The sequence below is a fragment of the Diceros bicornis genome, chromosome 19 (genome assembly GCF_020826845.1).
Source record: "Diceros bicornis minor isolate mBicDic1 chromosome 19, mDicBic1.mat.cur, whole genome shotgun sequence".
Lineage (NCBI taxonomy): Eukaryota > Metazoa > Chordata > Mammalia > Perissodactyla > Rhinocerotidae > Diceros > Diceros bicornis.
In genome coordinates, this window is record NC_080758.1 from 16887148 (window position 1) to 16908392 (window position 21245).

General features: G+C 49.6%; 1 protein-coding gene across 1 annotated transcript in view; it reads left to right on the forward strand.

Annotated features, from left to right (window-relative positions):
- Positions 1–21245, forward strand: part of JPH2 (junctophilin 2) — a 63514-nt gene that overhangs the window by 4897 nt on the left and 37372 nt on the right. The window contains exon 2 of the mRNA XM_058562663.1: positions 17925–18705. Within this exon, the coding sequence (XP_058418646.1) occupies positions 17925–18705 (781 nt within the window). The remainder of the gene's footprint in view (positions 1–17924; positions 18706–21245) is intronic.

A 21245-nucleotide genomic window follows, 5' to 3' on the forward strand; every position in this document is an offset into this window, starting at 1 on the left:
GATGGCAAATGTATTTCTTACTGCAGGTCATGGTCAGAAAGTTTGAAAAGCCCTGTCTAAAGTGACTTCCCCTGGCATCTCCTTCCAAGCCCCTGCCATTCCTCCCTCCGTAGACCCTCCCTCCCCTCCATGCCCCCTTTGGCTGGAGGTTAAGCTCTCCACTTCTCTGGGGGGAAGGGGAAGGTGGTGGCGAAGGCAAAGGAGCTCTGGCCTCCCCAACCCTGCTGAGCCTCCTGGCACCCCTCCCCCGCCTGTAGTCCTTATTCCTTCCCTGGCCATATATGGCAAAGCTAAAAATAGCTGCTGACTTAAAGCGCCAAAGCAAGTGTACACCAGACCCTTAAGTAGTAATGTGTAACGTGTTGCGTGGCTGCCTGGCTGTTCCCACCCCAGAGACCCAAAGACCCCAGGACTAGAAGGGCCATTAGTGTGATCTTTGCTTTCTGAGGTTCTTGATCTATGGCCCGTGCCTTGGCCTCAGAGGCCCATAACAGCCCCAAAACTGCAGGCAAGATGTGCATGTGTATGCGTGGACTATCTGTGTTTTTCTGGGAGGCATTTCCTCAGAGAGCCATCAGCTTCTCAAAGTAACCTGGTGCTCAAACAAGTTCCAGAACCATTGACCTAGTTCAGTAATCCCATCCCCAAAATGTGCAGTGGAAAAACCAGGCCCAAGGTTGACTTTTTTTCCATAAAGCTAATAATAATAATGGTCAACGTTTTTGAAGTGCTTGCTCTGAGCCGTGTGCTGTTCTCGGCGTGTGACATGTGTTGTGTTATTTAAACCTTCACAACAACTTTATGGGGAAGGACTGTTATTACCCCTGTTTTACAGTCAAGGAAACTGAGACACAGATATTTAAGTATTCTCACTCACGGTCCTTAGCTAGTAAGAAGCAGAGATAGAATTTAATAATAATAAGTGATAATGAAATATTTCACATTATAAATATTTTAATAAACGATAAACAACTATACAAAATAGTCAGGACTGGCTACATAATTTGTGAGACCCAGTGCAAAATGAAAATGCAGGACCCCTTCTTCAAAATCATTAAGGATTTCAAGATGGTGACAGCAGAGCATTAAGTCAAGTGCAGGGTCCTTCTAAGAGCAGGGCCCTGTGGCACTGCAGGGTTGAGTGCCCACGAAGCTGATCTTGACAACAGTAATAACTGTATCTACTATTTATTGATTCTTTACCATGTACCAGGCGCTGTGCTGAAATTCTTACGTGCATTCCATTATTTAGGCTTCTTTACAACTCTCTCATCTACTACACTAGTGGCTTTCAAATGTTTATGATTACGACCCACCATAAGTTATGTATTTCACATTGTAATTCTATGCATACACACACACAAATGTAAAACTGAAACAAATCATTACAAGACAGTATTTCCCTTCCTGTATGCAGGACTTGCTATTTTCTCTTTTATTTGATCCTGTTGATAGAATTATTATTCTATCTTGTTGAGAGAATTAAATGACGCCTTGATATACATAAAGCACTTGGAACAGATTTTGGAATATTGTTAGTGCTTTTATTACTATTACGTGCTGAAAAGATGATATATATATATTTTTTTTGTGAGGAAGATCAGCCCTGAGCTAACATCCGTGCTAATCCTCCTCTTTTTGCTGAGGAAGACCAGCTCTGAGCTAACATCTATTGCCAATCTTCCTCCTTTTTTTCTTCCCCAAAGCCCCAGTAGATAGTTGTATGTCATAGCTGCACATCCTTCTAGTTGCTGTATGTGGGACGCGGCCTCAGCATGGCCGGAGAAGCGGTGCATCGGTGCGCGCCCGGGATCTGAACCCGGGCCGCCAGTAGCGGAGCGCGCGCACCCAACCGCTAAGCCACAGAGCCGGCCCAAAGATGACATTTTTATGTTTAACTATGACAAATGGATCAAAAACCCAAGCTTTTGGGCTCTGGATACAGTTTTCTTTCTCTTGCCCAAAGCTGGTGACTGAAGTTCATTTTAGCCCCACTGACTGAACATGGGAGCTGAATGAATTTGCCAGGATCAGGGCCTGAGCGATACCCAGTGTCACATTATCTGGGTCTGTGATGAGTGTTTCTTGAAGCAACTTAGCCTCCACATTTACTTATTTATTTATTCCCCAAAGGAAGGTCTTTTCTATTGATCTATTTCTCTGTCTTTGTGCTAATACCACACCGCCTTGGTTACTGGAGCTTATAGTCAGTTTTTAAATCAGGGTAGATCCTCCAACTTTGCTCCTCTTGTTTGAGTTATTTTAGGTCATTTCCATTTCTATGTACATTATAAAATCAGCTTGTCGATTTCTACAAAGAAGGCCTGCTGGGAATTTGATTAAAAATGCATCAGATCTGTACATCAATTTGGAGAGAATGGACATCAGAACAGCAGGGAACCTTCCAATCCATGGACATGGTATCTATCCCTATTTATTTAGGTGTTCTTTAATTTCATTAAGCAATGTTTTGGAGTTTTCAGTGTCTTGCATATCCTTTGTTGAGTAAAATTAACAAATATTTTTTTATAACATTGTAAATGGCATTTTAAATTTCATTTTTCCAATTGTTCGTTGTTAGGCTATAGAAATACAGTTTTTTGTTTTTTTCTTTTTGGTGAGGAAGATCGGCCCTGGGCTAACATCCGTGCCCATGGTTATATGTGGGACGCCTGTCACAGCATGGCTTGATAAGCCGTGCATAGGTCAGTGCCCGGGATCCGAATCTGCAAACCCTGGGCCGCCAAAGCGGAGCACATGGACTTAACCACTATGCCACTGGGATGGCCCCCAGAAATACAGTTATTTTTATATATTGACTCTGAATCTTTTCACCTTGCTCAATTAAATTCTTAGTTCTAGTGGGATTATTTTGTTTTTGTTTTTTGGATTTAAAAAGAATGTCTTTTAATTGAAAATTTCTTGATTGCTATTAAAAATCAAGTGTGGAAATCCTAAGAGAGTCTGGCATACTGAAGGAGGCCTGTGGTACTTAAGCACTTGGGGCTTCCAGTAGCCAGATATAGGTTCAAACCCCACCTGTGCCACTTCTTAATTCTATGGAAGTGGGCACATCCTGCAACCTCTCAGCTTCCATTTCCTCTTTTCCATTAGGGATGTCAATCTCCCTCAAAATATGGTTGAAACAATGAAATGAGATAATACACAAAAAGTGCTTAGCATCATGCCTGGCACACACAAAATGCTGGAACATGTATTTTCTTTTCTGTATCTCCTTTACACTCCAAAGGAGGAACTAATTCAGGATGGCCTGAACCTCAGCTATCCTTGTTTTGGGGAGAATATTTCAGCACAAAAACTGGATTTTGACATTGGAGCAGTTAATAAGCCTGGACTTAGTTCCGCCTTGAGTCCTGGCGCTGTGATGGAACCCACGCCCAGCACGATTCCGTTTCGATTGTAGAATTAGCATAATTTAACCTCATCTTGAAAATCTTGTCCCAGTTCACAGCCAGGGGTCAGCATGACAGCCGGCTGAGTTGCTGTCATGGCAGCTTCCTGGCACTATCTGGGACCCCAGGGGAGCAGAGTGGACCCTCAGCAAGACAGGGAAGTGGAGGTAATTAGTCTTTCCTCTCTGCGGCCTTGCTGTCTGTAACGCATGTGTCCAGTTGGCCAGGTCTCCGCAGACGTGCGCCTGTCCGAGGCCAGGCCCTTAGGATTCATTGAGCTTGCTTGTTTCCAGGGCCTGCAAATTCCATGTCCCCCACAGCTGTTCCCTGGACCAGCCCTTGCTGCCACACCCTTGTGAGGAATGTCGAGTCTCATTCTCTGCGGGCCCTGGTTGAGGGTGGGGTGCGGGGTGAGGGGACAGGGTCTTGTTCTCTCCTAGCCCTTCCTAAGCTGGAGCCACAGAGCAGGTGGGTGGTTAGGTCTGGTCACGAGTGAAGCAGCCAGGGCCCCTACTCGCCCCTGCACAACTGAGCTCTGACTGGCCTGGACCCACCTGGCAAAATCCGTAGAGCGATCCAGAGGCGGGGGGATCTCCAGAACCCCTTCCCCTCAGGCGAGTAGTGAGCACCTTGTCTCTGGAGGTGTTCAAGCTAGGGACAGTATTACTATGGACGGTGTAGAATGGTGGCCACACACCGAGGCCTGAGGGCCGCACACAGCCATGAGGACATGCTGTTTGGCATGCACAATGTTTTTATTACTTTTATTTTTAATTGTTTGAATGCTTTATGGATAACATCTTATCAAATTGATCAAATTTCTTATCATTAATGACAGGACAACCTGACGGTATGTGCCCTGGATGGGATGTACAGAGGACAGAGCATCACCTATATAATATTCCTGCCAGGAGGGTGTGGAGAGGGGGTCATTCTTGCAGAGCCTTGCAGGCCATTGTAAGAATTTGGCTTCTACTTTGAAAAAAATGGAGACTATAAAAGGGACATGATCTGACTTTGTTTGAAGGGATTCCTTTCGCGACTGGCTTGAGAGACTCTTTGGGGGAGAGGAGGTGGTGCAGAAATGGTAGAAGCAGGGAGACCAATTAGTGAGTTTATTTGCAGTAATACAGGTGAGAAACAACGGTGGCCCGGACCACCATCTTGTAGCAGCAGAGGTGGAGACAGGTAGTTGAACTCTGGATCCATTTTGAAGGTAGAGCCAATAGGTTTCGCTGTTGCATTAGATAGGGGAGCAGGAGAAAGACGCGTCAGGGATGGTTCCAAGCTTTGGCCTGAGCCACAGAAGGATGGCGTTGCCCTGAACTGAGATGGGATGAGGGTTGAGGAGGGAAGGTCAGGAGCTCAGTGTTGGACATCGTGGGGGAGAGATGCCCATTACACATGCCATGTGGGCACGAGGGTTGTGGGCAGCCCTGCACACAGACGGGGGGGCCTCCTTCTGAACCCAGACCCTCTCCCCTAGATCCCTCTTGCCTCCCCCACACCCAATTATTTCTGGTTTCCAAGACCTCAGGGCTGCTGAGCTGACCCAGGACCTGGCAAAGGGGCTTTGCCTCTGGCCACAGGCCCCCGGGGCTGTCAGTACCAGACAGTGTCGCCTGGTTAATCCCTTGCTTCTTGTTTGAGCCGTGGGGCGTCATCCGGGGCAGCAGCCTCGGGATGTGGGGGTGGCGGAGCCCTGCAGGCTGCGCGGACTTGTCATCCACCTGCTGCAACCTGACCCTGCTCTCGGGAGCTGGGCACAAATGCCACCAGTGTCTCTGCTTTGGGTTGCCATTGGCGATCCTGGGAAACCAGAGACAGTGCACCTTGACGGGCGGCAGCATTTGGAGCCATGGGAAGGGACTTTGGTGCCACTTTGCAGGGGAGGCAGAGCAAGGCCTTGGGATTGTTACAGGAAAAATGGAATGCAGTCTAAATGCACACCCAAAGGGACGGTTACAGGGACTCCCCAGACCACACTGTGAAGTCCTAAAGCCATTACACAGACTGGAGCAGACCCACCTCTACTCATAGGGAAAGGAATTGAAGACATTTTAAGTGAAAAAGAGCCACTCAACAAAGACTTATTGAGTGCCTACTATGTGCTAGGCGGTGTTCTGAGTGGCGGGGAGAGTGGAAGAGTGGGGAACAGATGACCAGTTAGTCTATTTGTTATTTATTACACGTACAGGCTTGTAAATGAGTAGAAAAGGCCCGGAAGGACCTAAATTGTTAACAGCAATTACCCCTGGGGAGACAGTACAGGGTTTTTTTAAATTATAAATACTCCTCTCTTTTTGAATTTTATGCAACAAGCATACGTGACTTTTGTAATTTTTTTAAAAGTACCCTCCCCCCAACACATAAACAACATTTATATACAGACATGATAAGAAGTCTTCAGGGTACAAAAAGCGTTTGGGCTCTCTAAGCAGAATTCTCTAGAATCTAGGCTCAGATCCCAAATGATCTCCCTTTGTTCCTTCCCACTCTGGGGAATTCAGCTCTTCAAGGCAAGGCAGGATTGAAAGGCATGCAAGCCAAGACATCTGTTCTTTAGTCCCAGCTGAGCTACTGCCTGGCTGTATGGTCTTGGGCAGGTCCCTCTACCTCTCTGTGCCTAAGCTTCCTCCTCTGTATCATGAGAGGACTGAAGCGCACTTACTCCTAAGGGTAAGCTAATTTTCTCTCACATGCAATACCGGCTAATTGACTGTGGCTGCCTGGAGACGTGGCGAGGGGAGACTGCTTGGCCATATCAGAATTGACTAGCAATGTCTGTTGTGGACACAGGATGGGGAAGAGGTGGTTCATGTGACAGATTACTTGTTGCCTTGGACTAGATGGTCTCCAAGGTCCACTCCAGCTGTGACCTTCTCGGGACTGAAATATTCTCACTTACCCCTGAGTTGATGTTGTCTATGACCGTGGTGCCCATTTGCAGATACCAGGAACATGAGAGTCTGTATTAAATAGGGGTGCTGGCACCATCTCCTACTGGCTCATGAGAGCCCACTGTTAAATTTTCAGAAATTTTGCAAGCACGCTGTCCAACTCTTGGTAGCTTGACTGGCAGTGGTGGGAATAATTCTATGATGGAAATTGGCTAACACTACAAATCATGGTTGTTTGTTTTTCCAAAGAGCTGTTTTACCAGTGTACCAGTGAACAGTATGCAAGTATGAAATGCCCTTGTTTCCTTCTCACCCACATTTAGGGTGACCATCTCAGTTGCCTGGGAACTGTCCTGGTTTTAGTACTGAAAGTCCCGCATCCCGGGAAACCCCTCGGTCTCAGGCAAACTGGGAGGACTGGTCACTGCAGCCCTTTCCCGTGGAGTGAAGGGAGCCAGCATGAGTTGAGAGTCTGAGATCTCTGCTAGATCACCCAGGTAATACTCACAGCAACCTCACAAAATACACTTGCTCTGCTTACTCTACTGAGCGGAGATAGACTCAAAGAGAACTTGTCCAAGGCCGTGTACTCATTTGCTAATTTGACAGTTTCTCCTGAATGCCTCTGTGTGCCAGTCATCACACCGAGTGCCAGGGATGCTGTGGTGAGCAAGGCAGCCTCAGTCCCAGCCTCAGGACATGCACTCTAACAGCAGAGACAAGCGCCAAACAGTTATTTAATGACAACACGGGATAAGTAATTTCAAGGGCAAGGAGAAGAGTTTATGAGGGGTAATAGGGGAACCTAGCCTGGTTGGGTAATCAGAGAAGGCTTCCTTGAGGAAGTGATGTTGAGGCTGAGATTTGAAGGATGAATAGGAGTTAACCTGGTGACAGGGGAGCCACACTGTGCCAGGCAAAAGGAACGTCAAATGCAAAGGCTTGGAGGTGGAAATGGAGCATGTTGTGTTCAAGAAAAGGCTGGAGCACAGAAACTGAGAGAGTGGGGTAGATGAGAATGGAGGGTTGGCAGGGCCCAGGTCATGAGGGCTTTGTGGGTCACAGTGAGGAGTTTGGGACTTTGTCCTTATGGTAGATGCTGCAGGACACCCTCAGACACCCCTCAGGACCAGGGTCCTCATCCCTCCAGCTGCCGGGAGTGTTGGCTGCTGATGGCTCCTAGCTAGGCATTGCTCTCTGTCAAAGGGAGGTGCCTCACTCCAGGGGCAACCCATAGCTAATGACTGGTTGATACAGGAGCACAGAGACCTGGCCTCCTTGCTTCCATTTTGGACAACTCTGAAGGGCCAAACCAGCTCCAGAGATCCCCACGGGATCAGCTGAGGCTCAGCTGCAACTGTTCAACTTCTTCCACTGTCGAATCCTTCTTCCTTCCTTACAGGTGTTCATCCCGAGAGCAGTTCCCGCAAAATCACCCACGTGTAATCTCAGTCTCAGAATCCGTTTCCTAGGGACCCGAGACAATCCTCCCTCCAGGCACTGGGAAGCCATCGCAGGGTTTTAAGTGAGGTACCCTGATCACATCTGCATCTTATAAAGGAGATGACTCAGGCAGCAGCGAAGGGTGGATTGAAGCAGGCATCAGGGGAGGTGGAGACCAGGGAAGATGCTTTGTAGTCAACCCAGGAGAACTGGTGTGGCCTGAACTAGATGGATGGGTGCAGATAAAGAGAAATGGAGTGATTAAAGAGATATTCAGAATCAGGTCTATCTGTTTCCAAAGCCCAAGTAATTTCCATTATTCTTTGCTGTCCCCAAAGATGTCTTGACTTGCTTTCTCTGGGACACTGGGTCCATGGTCTTTATCAAGGTGGGTTAGAGCTGAGCTCTATAGGATGGTCCCCTATACGCAGGGCCATCTATATGGTTGTCTGTGGCCTGGGCATGCCTGTTCACCACCACGTGCATTCCTGGTTTACCTGGTCCAATTTTGGTGTGCCTGGACAAGAGCCACTGACCCCTGGACTCTCTGGTGCTCACTGCCCTACCTGCCAGGCTCCATCTTAAACCCTGTCTGAAATTTGTTGATGACACTTCCATGGTCCTGCCCAAAGATCTTGTGCTGACATCTGAGAGTATGTGAGAGGACTTGGAGAAGGATCAGGGAATCTCAGGCCGTGAGACAAAATAGACAAGATCTAGACAAGATAGCTGCCATAGGAGGGAAGAAGTGACAAATGTCTCCAGCAATTTGAGTTTGGAGGCAGGAAGGTGACCTGGGGAGGGTTCCTGAAGGAGGTGGCTTCAAAACTGGGCTTTGGAGGATTTGGGCAGACAAGGCTGGGAAGGTAAGTTGGGACCAGGTCATGAAGACACCAGGCTGTCAGGCAAGGACTACCACAGGCAGTGGGGACCCCTGGGGAGGAGCTAGGCCTGATTCCTTCGTCTCCATCTCTGTTCAGTCCTCCAGGAACACTGACATCTGGACCTCAGACAGTTTCCTAGAAATAGGCAGGTGTCACTGGCCAGAGGGGACGGTGTGGTCAGTGTCCATTCTGTACTTGGAGGCAGGATCCCTGATCTGGTCCACATGTCTCTTCTCTGCTTCAAAGAGGACTCTGGATTTCCTAGACTCCCCTTGGGATTCTGAAATGGTCTCGCTTTCTTCAGAGCTGAGGTTTTGGTGAGGACTTCTCGTAAGGGATGTTCTCAGATTCTCAGAGCTGCAGAGGAGAAAGCACTGCTCAGGACCCTTGGCTGTGACCACCACGAACTGCCACACTTGTACGATCATGAGAAAGTTGTTTAAATTCTTAGTTTCAATTTTTCCAACTATAAAATCAGAATGATGATACCTGTGTCTGTTAGGATTTTTTTTTCTGTCTGCAAGTAACAGAAAGCCCTAATTCCAAGCACTTTCCAACAAAAATATAAGGTGGGCTACGTATGTAATTTAAAATTTTCTAGCAGCCCCATTAAAAAAGGTGAAATGGGGCCGGCCCCGTGGCGTAGTGGTTAAGTGCGCGCGCTCCACTGCTGGCGGCCCGGGTTTGGATCCCGGGTGCGCACTGACGCACCGCTTGTCAGGCCATGCTGTGGCGGCGTCCCATATAAAGTAGAGGAAGATGGGCAGGGATGTTAGCCCAGGGCCAGTCTTCCTCAGCAAAAAGAGGAGGATTGGCATGGATGTTAGCTCAGGGCTGATCTTCCTCACAGACACACAAAAAAAGGTGAAATTAATTTTAATAATATAGTTTGTTTAACCCATTATCCAAAATACTATCATTTCTACCTGTAATCGATATATAATTATTAGTGAGATATTTTACATTCTCTTTGCAAGAATTCTTTGAAATTTGGTGCTTTATAACCACACGTGTCTGGTGGCTACCATATTGGACAGCACAGACTTAAACATTAAGGATATTTATGATTTCACGTAATGAAGAATCCAGAGGTAGGGCCGTCTCAGGATTGGTTAATTTGAAGGCTCATAGCATCAACAAAGACCCAGGTTCTTGCCACCTTTTTGCTCTGCCATCCACAGAGTGTCAGCTTTGTTCTCAGCTAGCTCCCCTCATGGTCCCAAGATGGCTGCCACAGCTCCATGGGTCATCTCTACATGCAACAACCTCCAGCAGCCAAAGAGGGTATGTTTCTCTGCATGTTTCTCTTTATAAGAACTAAGAACTCTTTCTTGCTTCCCTCAATCCCCAACCCCCTCAGCCGACTTTCCCTTATGTCTCAATGGCAAATTTCACCAAATGCTCATGTCTAATCCAATCACTGGCAAGGTGAAGGGACCTGAAAGTCTGGCTTAGAGCAATTAGGATTTACCCCTGGATTGAGGACCTTTCTCTGAGGCCCATGGAGGAGGACTGGACCCTGGAACAGAACTGAGGTTCTATCAGCAAAGAAGGGCGAATTGCCGTTGGGTAACCAGCAGTGTCTGCACAATACCTGTGGGCACATCAGGTGCTGAGGGCATCAGCTAGCAGGTTGACAGAAGAAGCGGAGCACGTGGTTGATTGGAGGTCGGTGGAGAGGTTTTACAGCTCGCACCCCGGCTGTCATCTTAGAACCCTCTGAGGTGCTTTAAACACTCCAGTATCCATATCAATTAAGTCACCATCTCTGGCCCGGAGGGTGGATCTTGTACTGTAGATGTGGCTTCCAGAAACTACTCTGTCTTGCATATTTAGGGGTGTGGAGGCAGGTCTCACTGATGAACAGACCTGGAAACTTTCGTCCTCCCAAGGATGGAAGCCCTAAGGCCTCCTGAGTCAGGGATGTGCCCAAACCCAGGCATTCCAGGCACAAGCCTGCTGTCTCACAGCAACCAGACCTGGGCAGAAAGTCGGAGCTAGTCTCATCCTCTCCTTCTGAGTTCTCTCTGTCCTCCCTGGCTCCTTTCCATCTTCCCAGTTAATCCTTTCTGGGCCAGCTTTTCTGAGCAAAGACTCTGACCTGCCCAAAAGCCAGCCTTTATTGAGCACTTGCTGTGTGCTGGTTGCCTCACAGATAGTTCACCTAATCTTCGGGCAACCACCCCTCCCCATACCACCGCCACCCAGGACCTGGGCCTTCATCATTCTGCACCACGGCTGGGGCTGCCTAACGTTGATTTTTGTGATGGTTGATTAAATCTAGACTGTCCCCGCCACTAGAATCCAAGCCCCTTGAGGGCAGGCGTCATATCTACTTATTCACCGCTGCATCTCCAGCACTAGCACTAAGAATGCAGGGTCCATAGCAAATACTTGTCGAAGTCAGAGGAATGAATGAACAATTATATAAAGTAGGTATCATTGCCTCCATCTCACAGAAAGACAAACTGAGGCTCAGCAGGCTTAAATAATTCATGCACGTGTTAGAACTATTCCGTCTCGGAGTTAAGGTTAGAACCCAAGTTATTCTATGTTACAGCAGAAGGGCAACCGCAGGGAGAAGGTGATATTCAGGTTTTGTTAAATTCAGGAGCCTGCTCTGAGGGACAGAACTGTATTTACCAGGATTACAACCCTCACCGGCCTTTTGCATGTCCTCAGTCATTCCCTGGGTTTAAGCTGGCTCCTGAATCTAGACTTGAACACACTGGCAGCCACTGCCAGTCACCATGGCACACTTACCGCGGGCTGAGTCCTGCCCCGGGTCGCCTGGAAGCACAGAAGGACGTCACCCAGGAGAAGACACTCACAGAGTCAGCAGCTGCTTCCTTGGGCCTGGAAACTGTGCTAATTGCTGGGATCATAGCAGGAATAAGCTAGACATGACTCCCGCCCTCTTAGAAGCCAAAGCCTGGTAGGAAAGGCTTACAGTATACAAATATCTTAATAATTATTTAACCGCAATTGGAAAAAGTGCCAAGAAGTACAGGGTGACATGACATCCTGTGGCAGAACTCAGGGGGTAGGGGTCAGGAAGTCTTCCTGGATGAAGTCCCATTTAAGCCGAAGCTCAAAACATCAGTAGAAGTTGGCCAGGGAAGAGGGAGAAAAAGAGCATGCCAAGAAGAGGAGGGGAAGCAGGTGCAAAGGCCCTGAGGTGCGAAGGTGTGTGTGACTGGAGAGCCGTGCAAGCTCAGGAGAGGTGGGCAGGGGCAGCCCACGCCAGGCCTAGTAGGCTGCTGAGGGTCTTGCTCCTCACCCTGAGGGCAGTGGGAAGGCCTGCAGAGTTTACAAGGCCAAGTGAGGGGGCCAGCCCAAGGGGCAGCAGGAGGCACGTCCTTCCACAGAGGGCCCCTCGCCGCCAGACAGCTGCTGGCAGGGTCCTCCTTCTGTCCCTCTTTGGATACGTTCTTCCTGTCCCCAGGGAGAGCTGTCTGTCTTAGAGAGAGTCAGGCTGGAGATGGCCCCAGCACTTGGCTTTTCCCCCTTCCCAGGGCCCCGTCACTCCCAGCCTCCCCTGGGTGTCTGCGCCTCTTGCCACTTGCTTGCAAGTCTCCTAATATGGCCTGGCCGCTTCCTCCCAACTGGTGGCCAAGAGCCGCTCTCCTGTCGCAATCTCAGTTTTTCCTGAGCTTAAAGGGGCCCTGTCAGCCCCCCTCACGCCAAATTTAAGCTGAAAGGAGACTGGCTGATTGAATTTCACAGACCTGCCCACCCCAGGCAGCAGATGTCTTCTCTCTTTGCCCCACTTTACCATCTTCTCTGCCCTATTCTTGGTCACTGTCCCCTTTCACGTTTTCTTCTTTTTTCCGAGACAAGTGGAAAGAGCACAGCCAGATATGGATGTGAGTTTTGGCTCTGGCATAATTAGCTGTGTCATCTTGCGTGAGTCTTTTAAGAACCGTTAAATACCTCTGCAGTCACGTTCACAGAGCTATTTTCAGATGGATAGAGCCGAAAGAAGAGAATAAACAGTTACGGAAAGCACGCTGTTCATTCATTCATTTATGCATTCGTTCAACAAACATGTATTGAAGACCTCTTTGGTCCTGTCCTAGGCACCGAGGACACAGCAGCGAACAAAAAGGAATGGGATCCCTGTCTTTATGGAACTTATATTCCAGTGAGGAGATGGTCAATAAACAAGAAAAACGCAAAATATGTTCTATTAGATATGCTATGGAAAAATAAAGCAAAGAAGGGAAATATAAAACCTTGGGTGGAGTTTATGATTTTAAAGAGGGTGGTTGGGGAGGCTTCACTGACATGACATTTGAGTAAAGGCTTGAAGATGGTAAGGGAGTGAGCCATGCAGATAACTGGAGGAAGTGCATTCCAGGCAGAGGGAACAGCAAATGCAAAGGCTCTGAGGCAAGACCACGGCTAGTGTGCAGGAGGAACAGCAAGGAGGCCTTTGTGGCTAGAGTGCAGTGAGGGAAAGGGGAGAATGGAAGGAGGTGAGGACAGAGGAGTGATGGGGATGAGATCAGGAAGGGCCTTGTGGATCACTAAGGACTTCAGATTTTCCTCTGACTGAGAAGAGGCAGAGCAGGTCGTGATCTGACTTATTACATTTGAATAGAATCCTTGATGGGTGTGTTAGGAATGGATGGAAGAGGGCAAGGAGGAAGCAGGAGACCAGTGCAGCAGCCGTTATGAAAACCCAGGTGAGAGATAATGGGGACTCAGACTACCATCTAGTAGCACTGGGGGTGGCGAGAATTGGCCAGCTTCTAGATTCACTTGGAAAGTAGAGCTGACAGGATCTCCTGATGGATATTTGCAGGACACTGTGCTGGGTGGTTTTTTTTCTTAAAAGTTTATTTACAAATTATTTATTTATCAAATAAACTTTATTGAGGCATACAATACATTGCATTTTAAGTGGTACAGTCTTGACAAATGTACAGCTGTGTAACCACCAGCACAATCAAGATACAGAACATTTCCATCAACTCAGAAGGCTCCCTTGTGCCCCTTCACAGTGATCCTCCACCCCCAGCCCTGATGACCCCAGAGCTGCTTTCTCTCACTATAGCTTAGTTTTTTCTAGATTTTCATGTGATTGGAATCATCCAGTTCGTACTCTTTTGTCTCTGGATCATTCACTTAGCATGTTTTTGAGGTCCACTCATGTTGTATGTGTCAGTAGTCCATCCATCCATGTTGTATGTATGAGTAGTGGATCCATCCATGTTGTATGGGTCAGTAGTCTGCTACTTTTTATTGCTGACTCATATTCCTTTGTGTGGCTGACCGCAGTTTATCCATTTACCAGTTGATGGACATTTGGATTGTTTCCATTTTTTGTTGTCTCCTTTTTAATCTTCTCCAAAACCCCAGAAAGTGGGTATTATTTTTCTATTTTCCAGACAAGGAAATTGAGAATCAGAAGAAGTAGCTTGTCCAAGGTTCCCCAGCTTAGATGATATTTGAAGCCAGTTTGTCTCTGACTCCACGTGTCTTTCTGTCCCCCTGCCTCCCATGCAATGTGACCACGTGTGCATGAGCTGGGAAATTGGAACATACTAGTTTTCCATCTATCTCCCTATTTTTTTTCATCCTTTGTACCAGACTCTCATTTCCCTGTTTTCTGCACCCACCACACAATCCCCTTTTCCCACTCTCTCAGCTTGAGTCAGACCTCAGTGCAAATCTCAGTTCTGCTCCTTCCTCAACGTGTGACTTGGGGCAAGTCGTATAACCTCTCTGAGCGTCACCCCACCTGTGAAATGGAGATCATCTTGCATCTTCCTCTATGAGATCATTCCCAGTGATCTCTGCTCTCTCTGTCTCTCTCCATTTCTCTTTGGCCCTTATATAGCTGATATTCCATGATCATTGGCTGGTCATTGACAGGAGGAGACCCCTGACGGCCCTCTTACTACCAGAGGCTCCTGCCTGCTGTACAGAGGGGCTGGAAGGGCCCTCCCAAACAAATTAAACCAGAATTTCTAGTGGTGAGGCTCAGGGATCCATATTTTTTTAAAGCTTCCCTGGTGCTTCTAATGTGCAGCCAGGATTGGGAACCATGGGCTCAGAGAGACCTGGGTTTGGATCCTGCTTCCCTGGTCAAGTCATTTAACCTCTCAGACCACCAACTTCCCCTCCTGTAAATGAGCATCATCATGGCACCTGCCGCACAGGACTGTGGAGAGGTTTCAGTGAGCCCTCTGCACTGTACATGAGCCTCACGGGGGCTCTTCATGCAGAAAGGGCTGGGTGGGGTAGGGGCGGGAGCCTGAGCTGGAGCAGCCTGTGCTGGGGGAAGCCAGGCAGTGTGGATGTGCCATCCTTCGCCTCCAGAGTCACAGTGCCCCGATTCCTAGAAGCTCAGTGTCCCAAAGTTAGGCCAAACCTTAGAGAGCTTCATATCCAACACATCACCAACCGACGGCAATCGAGGCTGTGAGAAGAGAAGAGAGTTGCCCAAGGTCACACACGAGATGGAGTTTCTGGACAGGGTCAGCCAATCAATCAGCAAATACTTATGAAGCACCTGTATGTGCTAGGCACCGTTCCAAGTGATGGGGATACGTCAGAGAACAAAACAGGAAACATCCCTGCCCTCGTGGGGCTTCCATTCTAGCAGGGGGAGAAAAGCAATAAACATAATAAATAAGTCATATGATATGTTAGCAGGTGATAAATGCTATAGAAGAAAAAGGAAAAGTAGATCAGGGATATCTGGGTGCTGGTGGGGGTGCGGGCGGATTGCAATTTTAAATAAGGCAGTCAGGGTAGGCCTCACTGAGCAAAGACTTGAAGGAGATCTGGAGGACAAGAGTTCCAGGCAGAGGGACCAGCCGAGGTGAAGGCCCGAGGGGCAGTGTGTCTGTCGGGCTGAGCTTAGGTGTCCCTTACCTGGCTGACTGTGCAGGTACCCAGCCATCCTGGGTAGAAGGATTTGTTGAGAAGACAGCCATTTGGTTTTTTTGGTTAATCAGGGGAAAGTATCAGCTTGTGTTTATTTATTTTTTATTTTTATTTTTTGGTGAGGAAGATTGGCCCTAAGCTAACATCTGTTGCCAATCTTCATCTTTTTTGCTGAGGAAGACGGTCCCTCATTTAACATCTGTGCCCATCCTCCTCTATTTTGTATGTGGGACGCTGGCCCAGCATAGCTTGATGAGTAGTGTATAGGTCCATGCTCAGGATCCAAACCCGTGAACCCTGGGCCGCCGAAGCAGAGCGTGTGAACTTAACCACTAGCCACCAGGCCAGCCCTCAGCTTGTGTTTAAAACAAAGGCTCTGAATTTTCCCCCTCCATTCAGTGAACATTACGTGTCAGGCCCTGTTCTCTATCCGGGAGGTTCAAAGATGAAGGCAGGGCCTGGCTTTCCGTGGAGCTACAGCAGGAAAGAAAGACCAAGAAGGGGCAACAAGTGTGTGTGTGGGGGTGGGGGGCGGATGATGAGCTGGAGGTGCCTGTGCAACTTCAAGGGGGGCTTCCATCTCCAGGCTGACATGTGGGGCTGCAGAGGGGAGGGGGAGGGATCTATTTTGGGGAGTCAGTGGGACATAGATGGCAGTTGTAAGAACACCAGATGACGTAATCACCCAGGAGGATGGGGAGCAGGTTTAGGGTGGAGCCCTGGGGAGCACAACAGGGTCGGATGGGGGGTGGGAGCAGGAAGACACTTCAGCTTCGTATCAGCTTGTTCGTACAACTCAGGTGCCCTCACGCACTAGCACAACTTTGTAGAATCCCAGTATCACACACATATCTTTTCTTCCAGAGTTTTTCAGAGATATTAACTCATGTAAACCTCCAACAACTCTATGAGGTAAGAGGCAATGATTATCTCTGTTTGCCAGATGAGGAAGCTGAAGCACAGAGAGGTTCAGTCACTTGCCCAAGGTCACACAGTCAGTGAGGGCAGAGGGAAGATTCGGACCCAGCAGCCTGGCTCTGGAGTCTATGCTCCCAACCACTACTCTGTGCTGCCTCCTATCAGATAGAATCTTGTTCCCAGGAGCTCACGCGTTCACGCTCATGGACACGCGAGGTCTTCATTGTTGACATCTCCTTGTACACATCACTATCCTGCATGCACATGGTCTTACACGCTCTGTTTCACTAATGCCCTCAACCTCACACACTCATATAGCCTCGAGTGCCTCATGTTACTTTGTGCTTGAACACTCAGATGGCCTTGCACACTCAGAACCTCTCACACATCCATAATGTCGCCTCCACGGGACCTTGGGCACTCTCCCCACTGTGTTCACACTGCATTGCACACTCATGATCTCATATAGTCCAAAGACACTGACATGCATGCTCATAAAAGTCCTCTATACACATGGCCTTGCACAAATACACACTCTCCCATGCTTTCCAACACAGTCCATGCTCTCCAATATTCACACTACTGTGAAAACTCACTGATCTGTTCATAAGCTTGAACATTCACATCATGTTGTACACTAGGATTTAACCTTATAGCACCTTGCCTGCTCACATAACTTGGCACTCTTTGACCCTCAAGGTCTTGTATCCTCACTCAGTTTTGCCTTTCCTTGCACACTGAAGACCTCAAATGCTCTCATAACCTTATGTTACATCCCATTGTCACACCCGTGTGATCTCAGTCACCCTCTGTGCACACACTGCCTTGCACACTCATGATTTTACATGTTCCCACTACCTTGCACACTCCCACAAATGCAAATATTCACGTTACTGTACAAACTCACTGTCTTACCCACTCATGCTCTTGCACATTCGTTCTCTCTTGTGTGGTTCAAAATCTGTGCACATTCATTTAAGTTCACGGTCATGGAGCCTCACCTGCTCATACAACTTCACACTTTAAAACTGACTCACTCAGCCTCACCCTATTTTGCACACTAAAGACCTTGGTGTGTTCCCACCAACAGAAATACACCATCACGCAAACTCCTTCTGGCTTGTCCACTTGTGTCCTTGCACAGTCGTGTAACCTCATGCACTCCCAGGGCCTCACCTGCTCACACAACTTCACACATTGATGCTCTGCCTCACACAACCTTACTCTATTTTGCACACTTGTGACCTTGTCATGTCCCCACCAACAGAAATATTCACATCATTGCTCAAACCCCTTCTGTCTTGCACACTTGGGTAACCTCACCCAATCCGAGCCTCACCCAACTTTCATAACTTCAAATTCCTTGCCCCTCGGATGGCCTGGCCCACTCCTGCCCTGGCACGCCCAGGTCACCGTGCACCCAGGCCCCGTCGTGCCGCCCCACTGACGCGCCCTCTCCTCGCCCGCAGGGACTTACCAAGGCCAGTTCACCAATGGCATGCGCCACGGCTACGGCGTGCGCCAGAGTGTGCCCTACGGGATGGCCGTGGTGGTGCGCTCGCCGCTGCGCACGTCGCTCTCGTCCCTGCGGAGCGAGCACAGCAACGGCACAGTGGCCCCGGACTCGCCCGCCTCGCCGGCCTCGGACGGCCCGACGCTGCCCTCGCCGGCCATCCCGCGCGGCGGCTTCGCGCTCAGCCTGCTGGCCAACGCCGACGCGGCCACGCGGGCGCCCAAGGGCGGCGGCCTGTTCCAGCGGGGCGCGCTGCTGGGCAAGCTGCGGCGCGCAGAGTCGCGCACGTCCCTGGGCAGCCAGCGCAGCCGCGTCAGCTTCCTCAAGAGCGACCTCAGCTCGGGCGCCAGCGACGCCGCCTCCACCGCCAGCCTGGGCGAGGGCGCCGACGAGGCCGCGCCCTTCGAGGCCGACATCGACGCCACCACCACCGAAACCTACATGGGCGAGTGGAAGAACGACAAGCGCTCGGGCTTCGGCGTGAGCGAGCGCTCCAGCGGCCTCCGCTACGAGGGCGAGTGGCTGGACAACCTGCGCCACGGCTACGGCTGCACCACGCTGCCCGACGGCCGCCGCGAGGAGGGCAAGTACCGCCACAACGTGCTGGTCAAGGGCACCAAGCGCCGCGTGCTGCCGCTCAAGAGCAGCAAGGTCCGCCAGAAGGCGGAGCACAGCGTGGAGGGCGCCCAGCGCGCCGCCGCCATAGCGCGCCAGAAGGCCGAGATCGCCCTCTCCAGGTAGGACCCCCGGGTGGGGGCAGAGGGCATGGGCCCCACTGGGGGAGGGGTCCTGGGGCAGGGCAACCTAGGAGGCCGTGTCTCCAAGCCTGTTTGTGCTGCCTTCAACGTCAGGGGTTCCCCCTCATGATCTTCAGAGGGTTAATTGGAGGCACTTCAGCATATGGTGTCACCTGTTCACCCGTCTATCCGCTCAACTACTCCAGTCCACCCATTCACCCAACCCCTCCATTCACTTAACCATTCCATTTACCCAACCTTTCTAATATCCACCTGAACAACCATCTCTCCACCCAACTTTTCACCCCACCCACCTCTACCCACTCCACTTTCTGTTTACCCATTCAACCATCCAGTCACCCATCCATCCACCCAACCCTTTCATTCACTTAACTTGTCTACTACCCACCTGCACAACCCCTCCATTCACCCAATCCCTCTATCTATCCAACAATCTCCAGTCACTCAACCTCTCTAACATCCACCTGAACAACCACCCATCCACCCATCCATGCCCTCATCCACCAACCACCTCCGTTCACTCAATTGCTACCATCCTTCAAGCTACCCATCCTAACATCCAGCCATGCATCCATTCACGCAGCCACCTCCATTCATCCAATTACCTCCGTTTATCCAACCACCCCATCACCCAACCATGCTTCCATCCACTGAAACAACATCCACTCCCACCCACCTACCCAATCATCCACCCACCCACCCACCCAACCACCTCCATCACCCAACCATACTTCCATCCAACAATCCACCCACACTTCCCATTCACTCAACCCCTCCTACCCACCCACCCGCCAGCCCTGCGTCCATTCAGCACCCACCCTTTCATTCATATTCAAACCGTTCTATGTCTTCTCATTGTACTTCAGAAGTTCTAATGTTGTCTTCAAACATTTATAGCACCTACTGTGTGCATGGTACTATTTTAAGTGGTTTACAAATATTGACTCATTCAATCTCCTTTACGACCGTCTAAGATCAGTATTATGTTTATTTCCATTTTACAGATGGGCTAAATGAGGCTCAGAGAGATAAAGTGACTTGTCCCAAATCACCCAGGTAGTGAGTGACCCTTCCTAATCTCATTCCTATCCTCCTATCCGGCTCCATTTTCTACCCCTCTTGCCCTGGGCTTGGATTTTTTTCTCTGTACTAGTCACACTGACCTTTTATCATCCTTCTTTGTTTACTCCTGGCAGAGGGCTTTTGTTCCTGCTGGTTCCTCTGCCTGGACTGCTCTTCCTTATTCTTACTGCCCACTTAATTCCTACTCCTCCTTTGGACTCAGATCAAACCTGACTCCCTTGGAGAGCTGACGAGGCCCAGGCGCCGTCACAGGCCGACTCTCACTCAGCAGCATGGACGTTTCCTTGGAATGTCTCACAGCTGCAACTTTATGTTGCTTATGTGACCTGTTTTTAACCTACTTATAAAGGGTTCCCTATGTGCCAGTCGCTGTTTTGAGGTCTTTACATATATTAACTCATTTACTCCTCACAAGATCTTGACGAAGTAGGTCCTGTTATTGTCTCCTTTTTGCAAATGCAGAGTGAGCTCCAGGGACAGCAGCGGGTGTGGCAGGACAGCGGTGAAAGGCATGCGCCTGTCCGGTGCCTACAGCAACCCTGCTGGTGGCTCTGACAGCCTGGGCTGGAGGCTGTGGCATGTGGTCTTCAGAGTTAAGCAGACCCGGGGCCAAATCTTGGCTCTACCGTCTTTGAGCTCAGAGACGTGGGCAGATCCGTTTGCCTGTCTGAGCTTTGGTTTCCCCATCTGTGGCACCACCACTTCTTAGTTGTATGTTCTTGGCTAAAGCATCCTCGATAGTCTCATCTATGAAAATGGGGTTGGCCTGACAGTTAAGAAAGATAGGGCAGGTCCAGTGGTTCACAGACCAGTCTTGGGGCAATTTCCTGGGCATCCACCTCTGAGATGGAGATCAGTGTGCAGGGAGTTTATGGGGGCGCCCTCAGGGTCATGGCTTGTGGGGAAGGGAAGTGAGCAGGACTGGGCAGAGGGAGACTCTGGGCTGCAGTGCAATCTCTGCAAAGGCCTCAGCCGGCCACAGGGGGCGCTGCGGTGGAGATGACCTTCAAAATTGTCCCACGTTGAGGAGAGGGAGCTGGACCTTTCCACCCTCTGCATTGGTGCAGGCTACCCTCCAGAAGGGGGCATGGCCTGGGGCTGGACAGCTCTCCTCAGCCAGGGGCAATCCGTGGACAGGGCTGACGGCGGCAGCACTCTGAGCAGCTGGGGGCCGGGGGAGAAATAAGTCCTCAGTCCTGAAACTGGGTGGCATGTCACAGTGTCCACTCCAGTGCTGGACACCTAGCAAGTGCTCAATGACTATCACTAGTCATTGTCGTCATTCAATGAGTTCGTTTTACGGATGTGGAAACTGAGGCCCAGAAAAGGAATGTAATATGCCCGAGGTCACCTGGCAAGCACATGGGTGAAGCAGGCTGCAGCTGCCAGCTCTCTGGTCCCAAAGCTTTAACCAGCACATCTTGCTGTCTCTAACT